The 21,166-nt window shown below is 37.0% G+C and overlaps 1 protein-coding gene across 14 annotated transcripts in view; it reads left to right on the plus strand.

Moving 5' to 3' along the window:
* LOC114151845 (calcium-activated potassium channel subunit alpha-1-like) overlaps positions 1-21,166 on the plus strand; it is a 96,865-nt gene that overhangs the window by 15,708 nt on the left and 59,991 nt on the right. For all 14 annotated transcript variants that reach the window (XM_028029302.1, XM_028029300.1, XM_028029307.1 and 11 more), the window contains exon 2: positions 1,763-1,906. In XM_028029302.1, coding sequence (XP_027885103.1) covers positions 1,763-1,906 — 144 coding nt within the window. The remainder of the gene's footprint in view (positions 1-1,762; positions 1,907-21,166) is intronic.

Consider the following 21,166-nt stretch of genomic DNA (forward strand, 5'->3'; position numbering starts at 1 on the left):
GATGACAACTAAACAGGCATATGTTACTATTTTAGATATGTTGTATTTTCTATGAACAATACAAAGTCATATTTGTAGATTTGAAGTAACTTTATTGTCCAGACTTCAGGTAATTTTGAGTTAATTTATTTCGTAATAAAATGTTAAATGGAAGCATTATTTACTTCTGTGCATCATTGTCATAAACAGCAGAATTATTTCTCATTTCTAACTGCAGACAAATACATTTTCCTAATCATAACTGCTTTGACCATATTTATGTGTTGCAAACCACTTTCAATTTACCTCTTTATTTAATTCAGTAATGCTATACCCTCAAGCTTCACAAAGATTTATGGTCGACTGGAAGCACAACACATGCTGCGTGCCAGGAGTTCTTTGAAGCCCACTGCCCTTATAACCAGGACACGCTGTTGTCCGCTCTACATCTGAAAAATGTAGCACGCTAAAATCCCAGGTATGACTGCTGCAACACAAAAAGGGGCTTGCAGCAGATGCCACACACGCTAATAGTGACCACGTGAATGGTCTGTCTCCCTGCTGACTGTTGAACAAGAGGAGTGTCAATGGATGAGTGAGTGAGGGTACCACATAGAAGCCTCGTGGCTGCAAGGTGTTTCATCAGGGAACATGGCTAACCTCTGCATCCTGTCTTGATTTCCTGCTCCGTGAATCATCACAGTCCCACCAGACAGATGGAAAAACAGTAAGAAAGACAGTCAGTCAGACAGGCAGGCGTGCGGGCAGCCCACTCAGTGAAGCAGAAACACCAGGAGCTCAGTGGCTGCCATGGATACACTCCTGGAGTGTCTTTGCCACTCTCTCTCCCTGAATGTTTACCAAATGCATGTGTGCAAACATGTGCGTAGGTTTGTTTTGGAGGCATTGAACCTGGTTGTTAAATATAGAATATAATATTTTTCCATTTCTGAATTATTGTTTGCGTGATTTTTTTATTTATTTTTTACACAGCCCAAATTCAGAAAACATTAGTAATTATTCCAGCTCCTGATTGTGTTATTTATGTTTTTTTTATGTAGAAGCTAATTCAATAAGTAATACCAAGAAATTATTTAAGACAGTATGATCCCATAAAAACTGCCCAAAAATATTCAATTTTCAGGGAAATGATCAGATATTAATAAGATTGGGGGGGAAAAAAGAGTACCTATTCTCTTTTGAATGCAAATAATGTCAAAATCTGACAGGGGTATAAATGATTTTTGCACTAAGTACATTGACATTTCATCCCAACTTCCTTCTTGTGCATGAATGTGTGTGCCATTTTGGGTAGAGGATTCAAACAGGATTTTCAGATAAAGATTGTAAGCTAACATAATTTATTAAAATTCTTAGATATTATTTTTATTTTTTTATTTCATTATAAACCATGTTATGATCTGTTGATTTATCAGATATTATGATCCCTGATAAAACCAGAAGGTTTATGGGCAACCCTACGGTTTTAGATCAGAATGGAGTTGTATATTTCCATAAAGTAGAGTATGAAAGATTACAGTGGATGTCAATTTGAGAATAAAAAATCTGATGTAGGATTGATTTGAAATGTGCTGAAATACACGTTATTTCGTTCACATTGCCTGGTTTTCACAGAGGGGACAGCTAAAAGAACCGCATAAAACATTACATAAACCAAAAATTACCAAACAGCAGAATGCTTTTCTTTGAGATTGTTTCTAGTTACATGTTTTTAGAAGTTTCAAATTCAATGGCAAAGTCCTAACTGTGCATCTCCTTTCAGGTCGTACACCGGATCACGACGGGCGATGGCATTAAGCGTACAGACAAAGAGGACGCTGCGGCGAGCGAGGTGGGCTGGATGACGTCGGTGAAAGACTGGGCCGGAGTCATGATATCCGCCCAGACGCTGACGGGAAGAGTCCTGGTGAGTTCAGACCCTTCCAGCATCTTTTGTCACTTCAGGAGCAGACTGTTGCTTGGTTATTCAAATGATTCTTGACAGATAATCACTATCACCCCAGGATTTTGTTGTGACAACCTGCCAGTGTTGAGTTTCTTGCTGTGTTTTTGATTCACTAGAAATCATGATTATCACAAGATATGCTGTGCCTGGGCTCTAGGTGAGCAAACTGGACATGCTTTTAATTTTTTATCCTGTAAACTGTTGACTTGTATATCTTGTTTGCCAGGAAAGAGATTTAGGTAGTGTATTAAGGTCATACCCTCTATAAAGTCTGAAGACAGCAGAGATAAGCAGACATATTTGCTTTGGAGGACGTAATTTCAAAATTGCATCTGTGATATGATAGTGCCTGGTTTGTCAAACTGTTTGTGGCGCCACAACTTTATCTTATTATCTTTATATTGCATTGCAAGAAACTCTCCTGAGTTTGGCTGAAAAAAAAAAACCTTTTTGGTGACATCTAGTTAAGAAGCTGAATGTCATAATTTAATCTTGAAGGTGTTTGATGATTTTGGCCATACAGACTGGCAGACTCACGGGTGATGAAATAAAATGGAATAAGTGGGAGCACCATGCCAAGATTTGCCGCAGTACTTCAGCCTTGATTCCAATTTCTTTCAGTCTTTTTAAATGTGGTGCAACATTTATTTTTTTGGCAAGCATACAGACGTTGTTGCTCTTCAACGGTGGGTAAGAAGTACAGACAACTGTTACAGAATATTATAGTTTATAAAATGTTAAAATGAAAAGTAAAATCTATGACTACTAAAGAAGAATGTTCATTTAAAACATATAATATGGAATATGTACTGTATAAGTATTTTAATAGATCATAATTTTCACACTCTTTATGTCATCTGGAAGTGTTGTTTTGAGAAGATAATTTCCTTATTAAGGGACTCATTTGTGCAATAATCTGCTAAAGCAACAACTAAATTTAAACCCCTTGAACACCAGGTCTCTTTTTTTTTAGGGTTTTATTTTAGCGTTCTGAAAAATGACACCCCCCAAAACGAATTACAAGGTGCATTTGACTGGTTCTGGTATCAAAACAAAGGTAATATTCCAGAGAATACTGTAGAGGTCTAAAAATCAACATTTGTATTGCTGAGTAAGAACAAATACATATGGCACACAGTAAAAAATAAAAAATAAAAATAATAAATTCTAGTAGAATACATTATGCAATGTGGATTTTCCTTGAAAGTATGCAGTTGAAATTCAGAACCTCTAGCAATTCACAGTACATGTTCTGACCACTAACTGTACAAAATTTCATAAAGAAAAAAAAATTGAAGGACAGACCTTTTGAAAAGGTATTGGTTGATAAAATTCCAGGAGAACATTCCAAATGTGCCATATTTTCGCCATGTGTGCAGTTACAAATTTCTCTTTTTTTTATTTCTATTTTTTCCCCAGCTTATATCTTGCTATAAATATTATTTGTAATTAATAACAATGGTTTTTGAAACAATATAAGAGTGAAGTACTACTAAAAAGTACAGCCCTGGATGCTCTGGTTATAGAACCATAGAGCATTGAGTCATAAAACCAAACCTTCAGGGCAGATTATCTGCAGCCCATTGGTTGATTGGGTGATTGACACATCCAATAGCTAATAGAATCAGAGGGGATTACAAAATACCGTAGCAACATCATTCACCAATCACAACGAGCTAAAATGAATTTGCTTAAATGAGGGAAAGCTGCAACTGCGTGCAAGTGAAGGAACGACCCTTTGAGTGTATAGGCGGTATCCAAGGAAACAGAAAAGTTGAAAATAGTGAGGAATCGCATCAGTGTGACACAAGGACAATGGATTATAAGACCTGAATGGAAATATTTACTCTAACATAGATTATGACAGAGACATAGTCCATGTAGGACTAAATTTATGTTTTTAGCTTTGTGAAATTAGCAATGTTTTTTTTTTTTTGTCTTCTTTGGCTGCTGGTTCAGTGAGTTTTGCACATAGTATGGTGATTCTGGTATTGTTGGAAACAGCAGAGCTTGGGTCTGATCTGATTGGTAGTTTGTGTGGGTAGGATTGTGTTGCGCTGTGTGTGAGTCGTTAGCATCTAATTAGTGTCTAATTATTATTTTTTCCATAAAGCTGCGTTGTGTTTGAGCTGGGTGTTGTTGAGGTAGAAAATATTGTTATCATTTAGATGAGCTTTTGCCTGTTACATAGATATGCAATATGCCTATATTGATTATTGTATAGCATATGCTTATACTGATCTTGATAGCAGAAGTGCTGCTGGACCCAAATTTGGGGCTGCTTGAACCGATGGAAATTATGCTTTAGCTTAATGTTCATTATATTAACATATTTTTCTGAAAATAAAAGCTTATCTCAATTCGAGAATTTCTGTGTGAGTAAATGTGTGAATGTGCAGCTCAAGCGCTCTAGTTCAACGATGACTTGACACACAACTGTTTAGCTAGTGCTCATCTGTAACCATAGCAACTGCAGCTTACCTAAACACAGCAGATGTGTGTTTTCTCTTTCTGCCTTTTTAGGGCACACATTAAAGCCTATTTTCAGGCCATCTGAGAGGCAGTTGTATTGGGGAAGTACGAGCAAGCTGGCTTAAGTAAAAGGGGGAATAGTGTAATCTGCTGGTGTTGCATCTGCGTGTCCTTCTGTGTGTTTGTTATTCTGCTATTACAGAATCTTAAATACCTTTCCTTGATGTTTGCAAGCAACTTAAACCATTGTTTGCCTGTTTGGCATAAAAAATAAGATTTTGAGAAGGATCATTTTTTGTGTATCAGTTCTGTTTGTCAGTTGAAGTGAAATGAGTATAATAATTAATTTCTAACCTGGTTAATATATACTTTTGGAAAGTCTGTACACTTCTGAATTTTTCAGCATTTTCCAGGTCTGTATAAGCATGGAAATAAGTGTATTGAAAGTTTTTGTATTTCCAGACTTGATTCCTCTTTTGATCTTTCAATTTCCCTTTTTTCCTTGTGTCATTTATCTTTCCTTCCTTGCTTCTTCCTTTCTCTCAATTCTTTCCTTTTTTTTCTGGCATTTTATTGTTTCCTTCCTTTTTTGTGCTCATCAGTCTTTTTATGTCTTTAATGCTTCCTCTCGTGTATAAAATCACTCATTTAGATAATTGTAGTATTTTGCTACTTTAATAAAATACAAACAAAGTTTAATAGAAATAAATAATGAGAGAATAGAAAACAAATTAAATCATAAACATTTTAGTTGCTTTTGAAAAGCTCTCTCTCAGCAATTAAACCTACAAAATAGGAGTGAATAAAACATAGCAGTGCTTTGTTTGTTTGCTCCGAGAAGCTCACGTAGTTGTAATAAATCTGATTCCACCAAATTATAAATGGTCACTCAGATTGCATTGTAATGCCAGGTGTGAACACATGTAACTAAAGCAGTCTACATGGGGTTGGCTCACCTTAGACACATGATAACACCAGGTCTGAACAGAGAAAATGATACCCGAATGATTTCAGCTACTCTTATTTTCAGCTACTCGTATGTAGAAATGTCCCTTGAGCTTGGTAAAAACTAGGTTGTCACCAAGGACAGATACAGGTGCAGCTTAATAAAAGCCTGAGAAGTTTGTTTATTTTAGTGATCCAGTTAAAAAAGTAAAACTAAATGTGTATAAATTTACATCACAGAGCACTTTTATTTGTTTTTATCTGTTTATGGCTTACAACTGACAAAAACATTGTGTTTGTCCATGTACTGTACAGAGAATGATGCAATAATTACTTCATCAATGGGGTTTTGCTTGGAGACGATCATAATATGGTTCTACTAGGATTAATGAAACCAAGCTCCCTTCAGCCAGTGTCCATTATTGGAGACAATCTCTATTGTTTTTGAAAATAGCCCAGAGATTGTCTCTGGAGGGTTGATCTGCTAATCTTGCTGGTCAATCAAGTGCAGTGATATCACAGTTATTGAACGAAGTTTAGGAGGTTTCCTATGGAATTTGATTGAATGATTTTCCAAGTCTTGAGAAGCATAGAAAATAAATGAGTATGGAAGTATTTTTAGATTTTGACTTTCTTTTGTTTATCTGTCTTCATTTTCTTCTTGTTGTCTTTTTTCCTTATTTACTTCTGTTCTTTTGTCCTTTCATATTTTCCTCTCCTCTGTGTCTTTCCTCCTTTTCTCCCTTCCTGAAACTGAAACTGGAACTTGGCTTTTGATTTGCTGAAACAGAAATAAGCACTTGATATGTATCTCTCTGGGGTGAGTTTTCTGAGAAATGAGTTTCACTTTTGGAGTTGAATTGTTGAGATGAATTAACTTTTTAATGATCTTCTAAATTTTGAACTGCACCTGTACTCCACAGGCAACCGTTTGTTCCCAAATGACCATAATCATAATGACTCAGAAGCTTTCCCAGCAACAAATACGAAAACTAATGACAAAATCCCAAAACATCAGCTCAAACATTCAATCTTTCCAAATATTGTGTAGCAGTTGAAAATCTCATCAATGTTTAAACCACATCTGTTTTGCACTAAAAGTCAAGGCCAAAATCTTGTGAGCAACACAAATATTGCAGGGTTTTGTGTGCGTGTGTTAACAGTGCACTTTGAGTACAGGATACAGAGGTCTGATGTATGTGAAATTATTTGCAAAGCATTTCATTATATTTAAAGGTTTTATTGTACAACAAAAACATAGTTTCTTTATTCAGATTTTCACAAAACTAATTTCATTTTGCTACTTTAATGTCATAAACATGTCTGACTTTGCTAAAGATATTAGTTTGCTGACTGGTGTAAAACAGATAACTGATGCTTAGTATTCTGGATCGCTGAGAACTTCAGAGTGAGAAGCTCACAGTAAAGAAGACCTCAGGGAGTCGAGGAGTCCTGAGCAAGGATCAGGGCGGACTTTTCCTGGTCGACAACTGTGCTGCCAAATTATGTGCTGCCAATGCAGAGCTTTCTTAATTTTGGCAGCAAGTGGGCGTGAATTCATTTAATGCACTTGATGAAACCGCAGCGCAGTGGACACTTACTAGTGTGAAGCAGTCATCAACTGTCTGCACATTATATTTTCTGCAGAGATAATGGCTATAGGCTTCCAGACTTTGTGTGGTCTTCATATAAGCTCCAAGTATTAATGGACTGGCCAAACGGCTACAACCAAACAAAGATCAGTGCAAAGCGCTGGATGCAGTGGTGTAAAGCACACTAGAAATTGGACTTAAGTGGTAGAGACGTTATCTCTGGAGAGACGAATCACTCTTCTCTGTCCAGGGGAGTCTTATAGATGTCAACATGTAGTGTGGTAAGTGGAAAGCTTGGTGCAGTGTTGTTGTTTCTCAGGGGCTGGATGTGGAAATTTATTTCCAGAGAAATTAGCTGTTAATGCTGCAGCATAAAATGACATTTCCAAAAATTGGGGGGAAGATGGCCTCCTCTACTTGCTCAAAGCAAGGTCCAGAAGAACATGGATGAGTGAGTTTGGTGTGGAGTAACTGTGGAAAGATTTGGAACAGGAAGTGTGAGACATTTAAGATAAGAATATTATATCAGATAAAAAAAAAGATTTTTATTAAACAATGTAGGTTTTTATGAAAGGTATGTTTAATACTTGCTTAAAGGTTGTTATCCATATTTTTATTCAAAATGTACTTTTAATTTGACAAATGAATCTGTTCGGTATGCAAAAGGACTGGATTTTTTACTTAAAAATTAACCACCTTTAAGTACAAAGAGAGCATTAACCTGAGCACATTGTGATCATCTTTGAGAACAAATAAAAAACAAGAAGGGATCATCATTAATCAGGATTTGGCCCTGAAATTTACATCCAGCATGCCAGAGAAGTCACAAAGTATATAGTGCTGGAAACATGTTAAAGTCACAAAACAGAATTTTGTCTTTGCTGAAACCTTCAACCATGTGTGCAGCCGTTTTTGTTCATGAGAATTTGCCAAATATTTTACTTTATTTTTTTTACATTATGTCAAGCTGAAGCAACTGCAGCATGACTCATTACAACCAAATGTGAGTACACACTGTGCCACAAATAAATGAGCGGTATTGTAAACGCAGGTGTTTACCTCTGACAGTGAATGTTGAGTGACAGGCAGGTGCAAGCTGCCCCGTGAACGTCCCAGAGGCCTGATGTTCATTTCCCCAGCCGACCTTACTTCTTAGTAGATTATAAAAGATCAGACCTTCCCTTTAGGTGTGTTTGATTAGCAGCGAGAACACTTCCTGTTGACCTTTTAGTTCTGTGACGTCTATTTGCAGGAGGTCAAACCTCTGCCTCCTAAACACTCAAATAAAATTGAACATTTCAGGCCTGTACATTTCAAATCAGCAGTATGATGAGCGTATAAGACCTTAGTTTACCCCAGATTGGGGACACAGAAAGATCCCATCTGTCAGTTTATGCATTATTGCGTTTTCCCCTCCCCCCAGCCACTTCTAACATGATAGAAGACCACCCTTCCTATTTATCACGAATCTCATTACACTGATGTTTGCTCAGCTCACAAGCTCTTGTCCTGTAGCCTGAACAGGTGATTTTGATTTACAGGTCTGTTGTAATTGTATGCATCTGTTTATTTTGCCACTGAGAGTCTGCTTTTAGGAATTCACATGCCTGATGTTTGTGAGTAAATGAGGCTGGGTTTGGGAAATTCTGCAAGAAAACAAGATTTTTCCTAAATGATGGAATCCTGCTGAGTGACATTTAGTCCACGTGTGCTTGCCTCTGGACGTCTGCTGGGGGGGGGGCAGGGATGTCACCGAGCTTTTATTCTGGCCAAAGAACGAGTTTCTATTAATGGAAAAGAGAGATGCATTCTGATCATACTGGGTTTGCAGTCTTTGCACACTAAACTAAGGTTCAGCAGTGTTTTTTTTTCTTCCCTTTACCACAGTAGCCACTTTTCTTAGTCGGGTGGAATCTTTTCATAAAAATATAATTAGTCAGCTGTACTTAGGCAGACAGTGGAACAGTAGCACAGAACTCATTGTTGTTGTCAACTCTAGTGACTCCATGAATGTTGCTCTGATACCCACTTGACCTCAATCCTACATTGCAATCTGGTCTCTGGTTTTTGAGATGCTTAGATAAAAGATCCTGATAGCCAGTCGTAATTGTTTTCTCAGAATTATAACTTGGTACCAGATATGGCAATTTATTAAATGAGGTTAGGGGAACCTCTTTTATCTCAAAATTTATGACTTAGTGAGAGTTTTTTCTGTCATGTTACAAGACCACATTTCAGAGTATTTTGGGGGGATATTTTACTTGATAGAACAACACGCAAAAAATGCGTAGTTAGAAAATGAAAGAAAAATTATAGATTATTTTTAAAATTTTTAAACAAAAAACAACAGAAAAGTGCGTCATGCATTCTGTATTCTCACAACCTTTCAACGAATTCAGTAAATAAATTAAATTTACAGGTCAATATTGATCCCACCTCTTTATTATTTAATTTATGTACAAATACAAATGTTCTTTGAGTTTTGCTGGACACCATATCATCCCCACAGTTGGAAAATTGTGTTAGAAACATCATGTTGCAAGGGTGCTTTTCATTAGCAAGACTATGGAAACTGGTCAGAGCTCACACAGAAATTTCAGTTTTAACAAACATTCCTGTTATTGAGGAAGTAATCAGTAGCAGCAGAGTAGGAGCCTACTTCCATGGTAATAAGCTCAAAACTAATTTGGAGAAAAAATCTAACATTGATGCAGATATCTATAGTTTTAGCTCAACCCAATCTCATGTAGAAAGGTATTTACAGCTAAATTTATACCAGCAGTCACTCCTGGCATGTGGAAAACTACATAGACGTGTCCCCACGTGTAGCGTTTGGAAAAACGTAAGTGTTGCAGTGGATGACTTGATGATACAGATCGTCCCATTTGAGCCGTCTTGGCTTACTGAAAAAGCAAACTTCTGCCTTGACCTCTGTCAGCAAGACATAATGGCACTTTGGATCACTCACACACACAGCAAGTAATGAGGGGGGCAGAAAGTCATTCCAACAGACAGCCAGAGGACCTTTGAGGAACAAACACTGAGCCGTTACATGTAGTGGGGGAAAAAAAGGAAAGGAGAAATTGTAAACACTATCCAGCCTCTTGGATAAAAAATGTTTAGCTCTACTTTAAATTAATGGCCACACTTCACCTCTGTTATTGCTTCATTAATGCACATTTTCCACCAAGTGAAGCCATGTTTTTCTTTCTTTTGCTTGACATTTTATCTGGTATCATGGCTTGAGTTAATGATGTTTGAATGTTGTTGTACGTAACTGATATTCTTTCAACTCGCTTGTGGCCATGTCAGAAAGACGGGTTGGTGTTTGCCACCTGTGGGCTCAGTTGCCAAAAGGATTGTGTGTGGAACTGACACCCCTTACAACAGAACGAACAACGCGGCAGAATCTCGTCGCCCGCCTCTACACTGTGTCTGCCGCTATTTTCAGAAGACAGCAGCTGTCAGGTTTGTTTTGTCATGGCCTTTCTGGAAAAAAAGAAAGACGTGAAGCTCAAGTCATTTGGCTGCTTCTGTTGTTCTCTCTGGAGTCAAAACCAAAGAATTGTTTTAAATCATTCACCACTCCACAAAAAGGCAAACGCAGAAGTCGTCTTTCTCTGAACTCTGTTTTTCTCAAAAGAGAAACAAACAAGACTTGACATGACTCTCTGGATTGAAAGCAAAGGGCTTTTCTTCATATCAAGCAGATTCCTGGATCCAAGGTTCCTTTACACGACCTTCCCTCCTTTCCTCCTTTCCTTCATTCCTTCCTTGCTGACTGTGACTCTGGTTTTTTTTATAAAGTCTGTCTTGTGTAAAAATGTCTGCTAAAAGACAGTTGGGAATGTTTGTATTATCTATAAAAGGGAATAAATTAACTGAGAACTCTGTGAAAACTCCAGACTTTTCCAGACTCATGTTTCCAAAGAACATGTGTTGGAACTAATCGTGGGGTTAAAACTATTGGTCTTTTTCGTGTGCTTACAAGAATCTTGTTATTGTTGGATGAGTGTATTTTTGAAATAATATTTACAGAGGTTAAGGAGAAGCACTTTGAGTTACATTCTTTGGAGATTACCAGAAAACACAGATGGCAATCTTTACGCAGGAATGAGAACGCAGGTTCACACAGGAACCAGCAGAAGAGTTGACATTTTGACATTAGATCCACAAAACACTGTCAAGGTAGAAGGAAAGTATTCACTTCAGTTCAATAGTTTTATTGCATAAATGATCAGGTTTATAAGGACTTATAATTGTTTAAAGCTAACCCTAACTAGTTACACTATTTACAGGTACACACCACAGGTCCCACCATTTCAGTATTTATTGAACTACGACAAAAGAAACATGGAAATATTTTTGAAAAACTAATCCATCCCTCCAAAATTAAGACTAAAAACAATCTAGAATTGAAAGTGGACTTATGTTACTTTTACTATTCTTCTGTATAATTTTAGGCAACTTCTGTTAGTAGAGGTCTTTGGTTTTGGAGAAGAATGCTTTAGTCAACAAAAAATAGAGAAGCTAGGACAGTTGACTATGTTAACTTGACTAAGGGTCCTTAAGCAAAAAATTCTTGCTTTTGTGTGCAGAAGTCATCTCTGCATCGGATGCAGGTGTAAAGTTGCATGAACTGTTTGTGCACAGGAAGCCAAATTCTTTGAGCAAATATGGCTTTAGTTTTGGACAGCAGTGGGTATCAGGTGTGATAATTACCATGTCCCAACAGCCAAGACGAAGATTTCTTTCTAATTTGAACCTTTTCTATGTTAGTCAGTCACGTTAATTAGTTCCGTAAAGTAGTACTGTGTTTTAAAACCAGGGAAAAAGGACTTGCCCAAATGTTCTTATTCTGATTTTGTGAAGAGATTGATGAGATGAACTTCTTGGTTGCCATGAAATGATACTCCATTATAGATAAATGTTGTTGTACAATAATCTGTAAAAGACTTTGAGACTCTTCAAAGCAAATCTTGATCTTTTAACCTCTCTTCCTGAAAAAAGGTTTAATTGAGGTAACACTTGAGTGATACGTGATACCAAGCAAGCTCTTTGTTGTAGTTCTTAGAAAAAATGAAACAAACTTTTAAAGATGCATTTTGACATCTTTAAAAATAAAGACTCTACACATAGAATATAATCAAAAGTTTTTTTTTTCAGGTGATTATGGTGATTAAGGTGATTAAGCTCCTAATCCTACTCCTATTATTTTTATTATTTACCAGCAGAGTAATAAATGGTGATTTATTTCTGTTAGTTTTGATGAGTCCAGCTTAAAGCTAATAAAAACCCAGTGCAGAAGGAATTTATGTTGCGATTTTCTCCTGCTGAAACGAGTGCTTGCAGGATCAGGAACCCCCTCGTTCAGAGAGTCTTGCTGCCTTCTGATCACGTCAAATGCACAAGTGATCTGATTTCAAAACTTTGGCTGAAGTGGCTCTTGTAATTCTAGTCCTCAGTGTGGCAGTAGAGCGTAAATTCAGCCTCAGGATCAATATCAAAACCCCCATGGGAAGCCGTCTGTCCGAGGCAACAGTCCAAAATCTCATAACAATAGACTCGTAATGAAGCTCACTTGAGACATTTGAATACTCACAATGGGGCACATAATTTTATTGTTTATATAAAGCCAGAGTCAGTGTTTCTTTTGTCACTGAGGAGAAAAAGTTATGTACTGTATATTCACCTGCTTGATGTGTGATGTCATGTTGTAAATTCTTTTCAGCTTATTTGAGTTGAATATCAGTTAAATTGAGTAAAAGTTTAATAATATTTAAAATATAATTATTATCATTTTAAAATACAAATAGATGATAGTGAGATTTCTTTGGACCCCATCAGTCAAAACAACAGACAAGAAAAAAGTCTAGTGCAACCTTAGCTCTCATTTACATAGCATCTATATTTTAACGCAAAGGGCCTGTTAGGTGAGATGTCACCATTGTTTTCTCTCACAGTGACAAATATCAGAGAAAAAAAACCTAATATATTTAATTTTTATTGTATGTCTGTCATTTGCGATAAGTCGGCTGGATTCTGATACTTCAGCAGAGAGGGGGGTGATGGCTTGTTGTGGGTGGAAACATCCTTCCCCTCCCATCCTACAGTAAGCTCTTTACGCCTCGCTGTGAGAGTTTTTGGGATGCTTCCAGGGGTGGCTTAAATCACGGCTAAGCCACTGATGGATTTGGAGCTGCGCTCTGCGTGTTCTGATTGTGGTGAATTTTAATATCTGAATAATAATGAAAGCTGTTGTAGAAAAAGTTTAAGTCTCTTATTTAGAGAGAAGGGCAGAACATGCAGCTTTGGTCTAATGAGAATAATTCAATTGCGCCACATGAAAGAGTCTGCAAAACGCAAAGAGAATCCTAAATAGGCGTGTAAGCTGGTGTTGCATGAGGATCCGGTGGGCTTGACCCAAACGGGTTCAAGGATAAGCAGCACTGTTTTCAGAGCTCCACACGGACATCGTCTGCATTGATAGATCAGATCGCCCGCAATGTACAGAGGTCGTTGTCAAACAAACAAAGGATCCTGTTTCAGGCTGTAGGTGGCTACAGTGCAACCTATGCAACATGAAACACAAACTGAGTACCGTCAAAGGTTTAGTGGAGGATCTTGTTTCTGAGTGCTGTAGTCATCATTGTTATTTGAATATAAGAGTAATGTGGCCACAGTCACACGGCAAATGTCAGGCTACTGTCTTCAAGAAAGTAATAAGTTAAAGAAATGCATATTTAGAATCTATTCATTAAAAAAAGTATTTAAATACTATAGGCACATATTTGAACGACTGATCATTGTTGGTCTAATTCTTTTAACCTTTTGCAACTAAAAGACAATTAAAACAATAAATAATAATAGTAACTTAAAGTGGAAGAGAACTGCACTGCTTTGCTAAACTTTCAAACTTTTTTGCACATTTTGTCACCTTACAACCATAAATGTCTGTGTTTATTTGGACTTTATGTGACCAACCTTCACGAAGCAGCATATCATTGGGAAGTGGGAGGAAATGAATACATGCACCGGGACACTTTTTCTTTTTTTAAACAAATAAAACCCTTAAAAATGTAAGCCCCCTTTACTTTCATACCCCTAGTACAGGACAATTAATTTATTTTACAGTTACCAGCACCGTCAAGGCCTGGGAACAAACCTGACAAGAAACATTTACATGGCACATGATCTAAATACGCTACACCCCCTTAAAAGAAGAGAAAAGACAACTAAGTTGGTATAGGTAACACCATGCTCTGGGGAATACAGCTAAATACATGGCCCACCTGGAAGAAAACTTATTGGAGGCATAAATCCATGCTACAGTTTTCATTTTCAAGCATTTATTTGTAAAGATTATGACATAAACTGACAGATTTAACAGATTTCATGTGCATTGGTTTGCATGTATAGAGCTGTAAGCCTGGATGACCACAGACCTAAAAGTCTTGTAGAGGACAGACGTCTCAGAACATGTTTGCAAATTTGCGAAACAAACAAGAAAAATATGACTCATGTGAGTTGACTTAGAGCAGAGCTGACCTTTAATCACCCAAATTTGAATTTGAACAATTTGATTGAAGCATGTTTCATTTAGTTCTCCTTGTACTTAATTTCCTAGGATAAGTCTTTCTATGTTTGCTGCAATAATCCACTTAGAGAACTCTGAAAATGTTCCATTCCCAACTCATAACTCCTAATTTTTAAATTGGTAATCATTTGTGCATTGTGACACAATAAAGTTGTCTTCGGCTTAAAACCATTACTTTGTAATTCTGTTCCCACTAAATAAAATTAAAAATTTCAGCACAAACTTATGGCACAATTACAGATATTTACATAGAAGTCTTTTAGGTGTGCATTTCAGCCAAACATTTTATTATTTTGAGTAGTTTTCAGAGCTCCATGAAATACTTATCAGTTTTCTTTTAAAAAGGAACTGGAGCCATTTTCAAATCATGCTTGTAAAGACTTGGTTCAGGTTTTTCTGTTAATAACCTTGTTTGTAAAAACCAAATTGACTAATTGTTCCTTTAGAGCTAAAAGAAGTGAAATAAAAAAATATATATATTAATAATCTATGCTCGTATACATTCACAGTTTGGTTGTTGGTGTCCACCAAGACACAACTGTCCATTTCGGACAGTGTGATGTCAGACTCCTATTTCCTTTGATTTCAAATCACCCTGTTGTCTCCATGACCTTCCTGACATTTTGAAGGTCGCTGATTCACAGTAAATATGGAGAGCCTCATTTCAGTGTGAAGCCAAGCACGACCCCGTGACACATTGAGCAAACAGAGCTCGGTATTCTTCTTGCTACTTTTCTGGCTGCCTCAAAACAGTAAGGAGGTTGTTAATTCAGTTCAGTTTATTTGAAAAGTTTTTATGTGTAACGAAACCCAGCAGATTGCATTAAGTCACTGACTTGCAGCATTTGTTTCTCCTGGAGGAGTACATAGCGATAACAATCGCTTGCATTGTGTTCGTGACTTTACAACGATGCCTCATACCGACCATGCATGTAGCAACTGTGGAGACAAAAAACTCTCCTTTAAGAGAAAGAACCTGTTCAGTCCGAGGCTGTTTCTGAACAAATCCCGCATTTACTGTACAAATATAGGAGGCCTCTGCACCTCCACCATCAGTTTTACTCTTGCTGTGGAGGAGAAAATGCTCTCAATATTTGCACAGTACGACAGGACGTAAGTAAACAGATGCAGCACACAGCTGAGCATGCCATTTTAGAAATGAATTATTACCTGATATAATTCTCTTTGCATATCCCAGCAAGCACAGTCAGAAAAAGGCATGCATACAAAATCATGGCAGGCTCTGAAGGCTTATTTATTTAATGGCACTTGTATTGAATTTTTATTCTTCCTTCAGGTCTCCCTCCTGCTCATTGTTAAATATGATGACAAGGCTACATTTTTTTATTTAGACTGCAGCCAGGAATAAATTGATTCTTTAATGCTCTTGGCATCCTGTAGGAAGGTCTGAATATGGCTCCTTTTTTTGGAGAGCTTGCATTATTTGTTTCAGTTTCTCACAGAGTTCCTTTCTTTGAAGTATCAGGACACCATGTGGCTTAGCCTCATCTGGGGTGCAGGAAAATGCTGAGTTTTTGTATGAAATAAACTAAAGTCATTACACCTGTGAACCTATTCGGGCCTCTTCAGCAGATATTTTTGATGACTTAATTTTGAAAGATTCCCAAACTCCCTCCGTTCTAGTGATGCAAGCATGAAGTTGGAATATTTTAGTAGTGCAGCAAACATGTTTTGGATGTCTTTCAATGGCTAAGAAGCTATTCAGCATTATTTTTTTCTCAGGTGTTTGCAAACTCAGTTCTTTTGTTCAGTGTGGCTGGCAATAAGTACATAATAGTTTCCCTTGTATTTCTTTCATTTGGGATTCCCAGTGTAAGCCTGCAGGAGCCTGTTACCCCACACTGTGTGTTTTGTAGTTGACTGAGCAGCTCAGATTAGGTTGCAGTCAATCAGGATGTGAAAATGGCTAAAAATGACCCTCCAGACAACCCTCAAGCCCCATGAGTACGTTCCTTATTATTGAAAGCAGCTAGCACTTTACTATGTGCCACTTACTCCACTTTTATACCGCCACAGAAAAACATGTTATTTTATTTACACAGTGACTCAAAGTGTACACACCCAGGTTAAAATCTCAGCTTCAATTCAAGACTAAATGCTAAAATTAAATTTGAGATGTTTTCTTTGTCAAAGTGTTAATTTAAGGGTTTGCACATTCATGCAACTAAGTTATATTAAAAGCATATGATGTTGATGACATATCATAGGCTCATTTCTAAAATCACAAAAGCTTTACAACGGCTGAATTTTATATATACTTTTAAAGGAATACTTATGAATAAAAGTTGCTCACAAGTGTCGCTGTATTGAGGTGTTATTAAATGCTACTTAGTGGTAAATAAATGTGAATCACACAGCTGCATAGAGTGGTGGAGACAGCAGCTGTTTGGAAAGTTCATTGGTTATTTTTGACTCGCTGTATTCAACACCATGGATAGTCTATATAGCTATATAGTGCTAGGAGATGTGATGTCATTACTCATCACATGAGTAATGAAATGTGGGAGGGAGTTTATATATATATATATATATATATATATATATATATATATATATATATATATATATATATACAGCTGGCTGGATAGCTCAATAGATAAGGCATCGGTATATCACCCGAGAGGGCAGGGTTCGAATCCAGTCTGGGTCCTTAGGCAAGACCCTTCAAGCTACTGCCTACCTCATACCATGAGAGACACAAAAATGCATAACATGCCGGCTCAGACGTCGCCCGGCCAAACAAGGTCTGCGTCAGGTGTTGGGGAACCAGAGCACCTTGATGACAAATGGGCTACTGGAACAAGACGGAAATGGGCGAGAGATGAAAATGTGGATCTGTTGGTTACATGCATCAGAGAGATTACATGCAAAGACTGGTGAAGGAATGGTTACTTCGACATCCCCAGTCAACACTAAGCGCTAAACAACTAGTAGCTCAGTGTTCCAACATCCGCAAACGGCAACTGCTATCACAACTTGAGATTGAGATTGAACTTTCCACATGAATACTCAGTATTACAATCTCAGTAATGACATGTGGGATATAAATATAGATATCTATATATTGAAATAGATATCTAAATAGATTTCTAGAGAGAGACAGATAGACACAAGCGAGTTGAAAGAATATCTATCTATTTAGAAATCTAAATAGATTTCTAGAGAGAGAGAGAGAGACAGATAGACAGACAATTTGGTTCATGCTGGTCTTTTCTGTATATAGTTGCTATAGATTAGAAAATGTCAGGTTCAACCCTGAGATGCCAGTAGAATCGAGGTAAAATTCAGAATAATTTTCTTCTGCACCATTCAATAATAAGGAATTTGCTGCACATGTCTTTGAAGGAAGTCTGACAAAAATAATGATTTATCGGCTCTTATTTTGCAGATGAGTAGAAAAAGTATTTTAAACCCAACTTTTTCAATCGTGAGAATGTCACTGAGATAAAAGAAAATGATGAAAGCCTGCTTAAAGTAATGCACTCTCTACCGAATGTGCACCTCCTGGAAAGCTTCCTGAATGATGCAGGCTGAGTATTACATTCATCCACTCCAGACACCCACTGAGTTGATGAGGGTTTCTAGGGATTTCCTGCTGAAAGACAATTGTTCAGTTTAAGTTGAATCACAGCACTGTTTAGGGTGACCATATTTTAAATTGGGAAAACCAGGACAACCTGGAGCGGGGGGGTTCGGAAGACCAGAACATCGTGGAGCGCTTTGGCATGTTCTTCATAGCCTACAGAAATGATGTAGGCTATGAAGTCAATCCATAGCTTACATGGATTGACTAGTAGCAGTAAGGGCTTTGACGATTTGGCCTTGATATATTGTTTCCCAGTTGATTATGGTATTTAAGATGTATTAAAGTTATCTTGAACTTCTAAAACATAATTTAATTCAACTATTATTTTATGGTTTCATAGACTTAATAGTTCTTGCACATGCTACATTAATCAGAACTGCTTTGCTGTGTCAATAATTCATGCTTGAAACAGACAGGGTTTAGCAAATGGATGTATAAAGTCTTTGTCTGTTTTCATTACACCTATTATAACTACTATAAATACAACATGGCTTCCAAGTAATGACTTATCAAGATCTCCAGTTTCACATTGAATAGTCTTATAGAAAAATAAGGCGTGAGAAGGAATAAAATTCTCAAGTGTAAATGTTTTTTATTGACATGAAGTTTTAAAAAAAAGCACAAAATATATGTCAAACTGAAATTTTATCAAACACTGGAACACAGAGAGGGGCTTATAATGTCGTTAGGGAGAATTTCTGGAGACAAGCTGGTTAATTTCTTTGCTGGGAAACAGCTGATTTTCAGCTTAACTGTAATGGAATGATCATAGCTGTTGGACTGAGTGATGAATCCCCCCAGGAAATGTCCCTTTTGTTGTGCTTTATCACCCTCTTTTCACTGCTTCCTTTACTAAAATGTTTTAATTATGTTTTATTCTGCAAGCTGCAAATGGCTACTCAGAGATAAGAAAATGATTTGTTATGTTGCTCTGTGAATAATGTCAGATTAGTTGGGTTTAATCACACCGACCACTGAGGTTTGTGGTTTCTTTATCGGTTACTGCTGGAAATATAGCTGGTGAACAGTTTTGCTTGTTAATTTTATTTGATAGTATAAAATGAATGTACCTTTTATGCTCTGGGATTTTAAGTAGACAACAAAGATTTTTTTTTTCAGTGTTTATCAGGCTTCCCATTTTTCCATTTCTTTTTTCCTCATGATTAGTCTCTGCTCCTTGATAAAACCAGCCCAGAGCATTTGGAAATTAGAGCGTCAAGAACCATGACACATAGACCCTGTTCATTTCTGCATCATTGAACAGCTCCTCATTCATGCATCACTTTAGTCAAAGCAGCTCTAGAATGATCAGAATGACACGTGAGGAGCTATTTTTCAACCACACTCAAACAACTGTACTGATCATCTGTATATGACTTGTCATCCTTCTGCTGCTGGCGTCGCAGACAGCAGCCCATTATCTAATCTATCTGTGATCCTGTCAGTTGTAAAGGAATGCGACAAGTTTTGACAACATAACAGTGCACTGCTTTAATAAATGTACAGTCCCTTGACAAAATATTCACACCTAGGTCTTGTGAAATTACAAGATCAGCGATTTTGATTGTGATTTTATTTGATAGATGAACACAAAATACTGACTTTGAATTGAAAATAAAGTAATGTTTTAATTTTCCTTTCTTTTTAGCAATAAAAATAATTTTGCCCACTTAACTCAGTAAAATCTTTTGACTTCAGCAGTGATATAATTAGTAATCTCCATCTGAGAGCAGATTTTCTGTGGAGTTTCAGAAGAACACATTAGAGCTGGAAAGGCTTTGGAAAACAACAAAGTTGAAAGTTCACTTGTAGCATTTTAAATAATCTATAAGGTTTTTGAAAGAGATGAGAACTGCTTAGAGGTTAAAAGTTTACATGTATTATTTCATACGATAAAAAGGACTGCTTCTCCTAAAACTCTATATTATATCTGTATTACTACCAACTTTCTAATATTATTCAGGGTTAAAATTGCTGGTTTTAGGCATTATGTCAAAAAGAATGGATTGAAATGAAACAACTCATCCTGAAAACATCTATGGTGATTGGTGTGTGGAGGTTTGGTCCAGACTCCTCTGTTCGTTTTATAAGAGCTCTGGGTTTGTCTCTGTTTCTGGTTTGGCCTCATCAGGGTCAATTCAGTGTCACAAAACACGGAAAGGTTACACTGATGCTGTGATTTTGACAGTCCATTCATATTTCCTGTCCAGCTGATGAGGTGGACATTGTTGATGAAGCACATGCTGAGAAGGTTATATTAAGATCAGGCTTGAGGAGGGCGCCGGGCTTCAGTAGGACTATCTGAGACCACATTAGTATGCATGTTGTGTGTTTGCCTGTCACTTACAGGCAAGGGGCAACATGCAGAAACAGCCAGCGAACAGGTCTGACCTGGGGGGAGACACAGCTGTCTCTTCAAGGCACAATCTTGAAGAGACAGGTGTGAGACACTATTTTAAACAAAGAAAGGCAAAGGTTGAGCTTATATTTACATGTGCAATTTGTACAAAAAAAGCTGAAAGTAAAATGAATGCATACAATTTTGGCTTTTAAAGCAGAAATATTTTAGTGTTGGTTCATTTGATGTTGACTTTTCAAATAGAAGTCTTGCTTTTTAATCAGCAGGTTTGAAATAGTTTGTAATTGTGCTGTTCTTCATTATTTTCCCTCATTATTTTCTTATGTTGGCCATTATTAGTTCATTTATGGTTCATCTTAGCTCAGACAGATGGACTGGCTGGTTTTCACCAGGACAGACCTGAGGTGATTTTATTTCAGAAACCAATGTGTTGCAGAGGAGACTGCTGTCAACCGAAAAGGAACAATAGGTCACTCACTGCAGGAAATTGACATGTCTTTCTTTAATGGTGTTTAGGGGAACTTGCTACAATATTAAAATATCACTCAGAGACATTTATTTATAGTCTTCTTTGAAGATAGAAGAATATTATTAGAATAACAGGTTGATTTTAAATTTACTTTCTCAAATCTGACCTGTCTACAAATAC

This window comes from Xiphophorus couchianus, chromosome 10 (assembly GCF_001444195.1).
Source record: "Xiphophorus couchianus chromosome 10, X_couchianus-1.0, whole genome shotgun sequence".
NCBI lineage: Eukaryota > Metazoa > Chordata > Actinopteri > Cyprinodontiformes > Poeciliidae > Xiphophorus > Xiphophorus couchianus.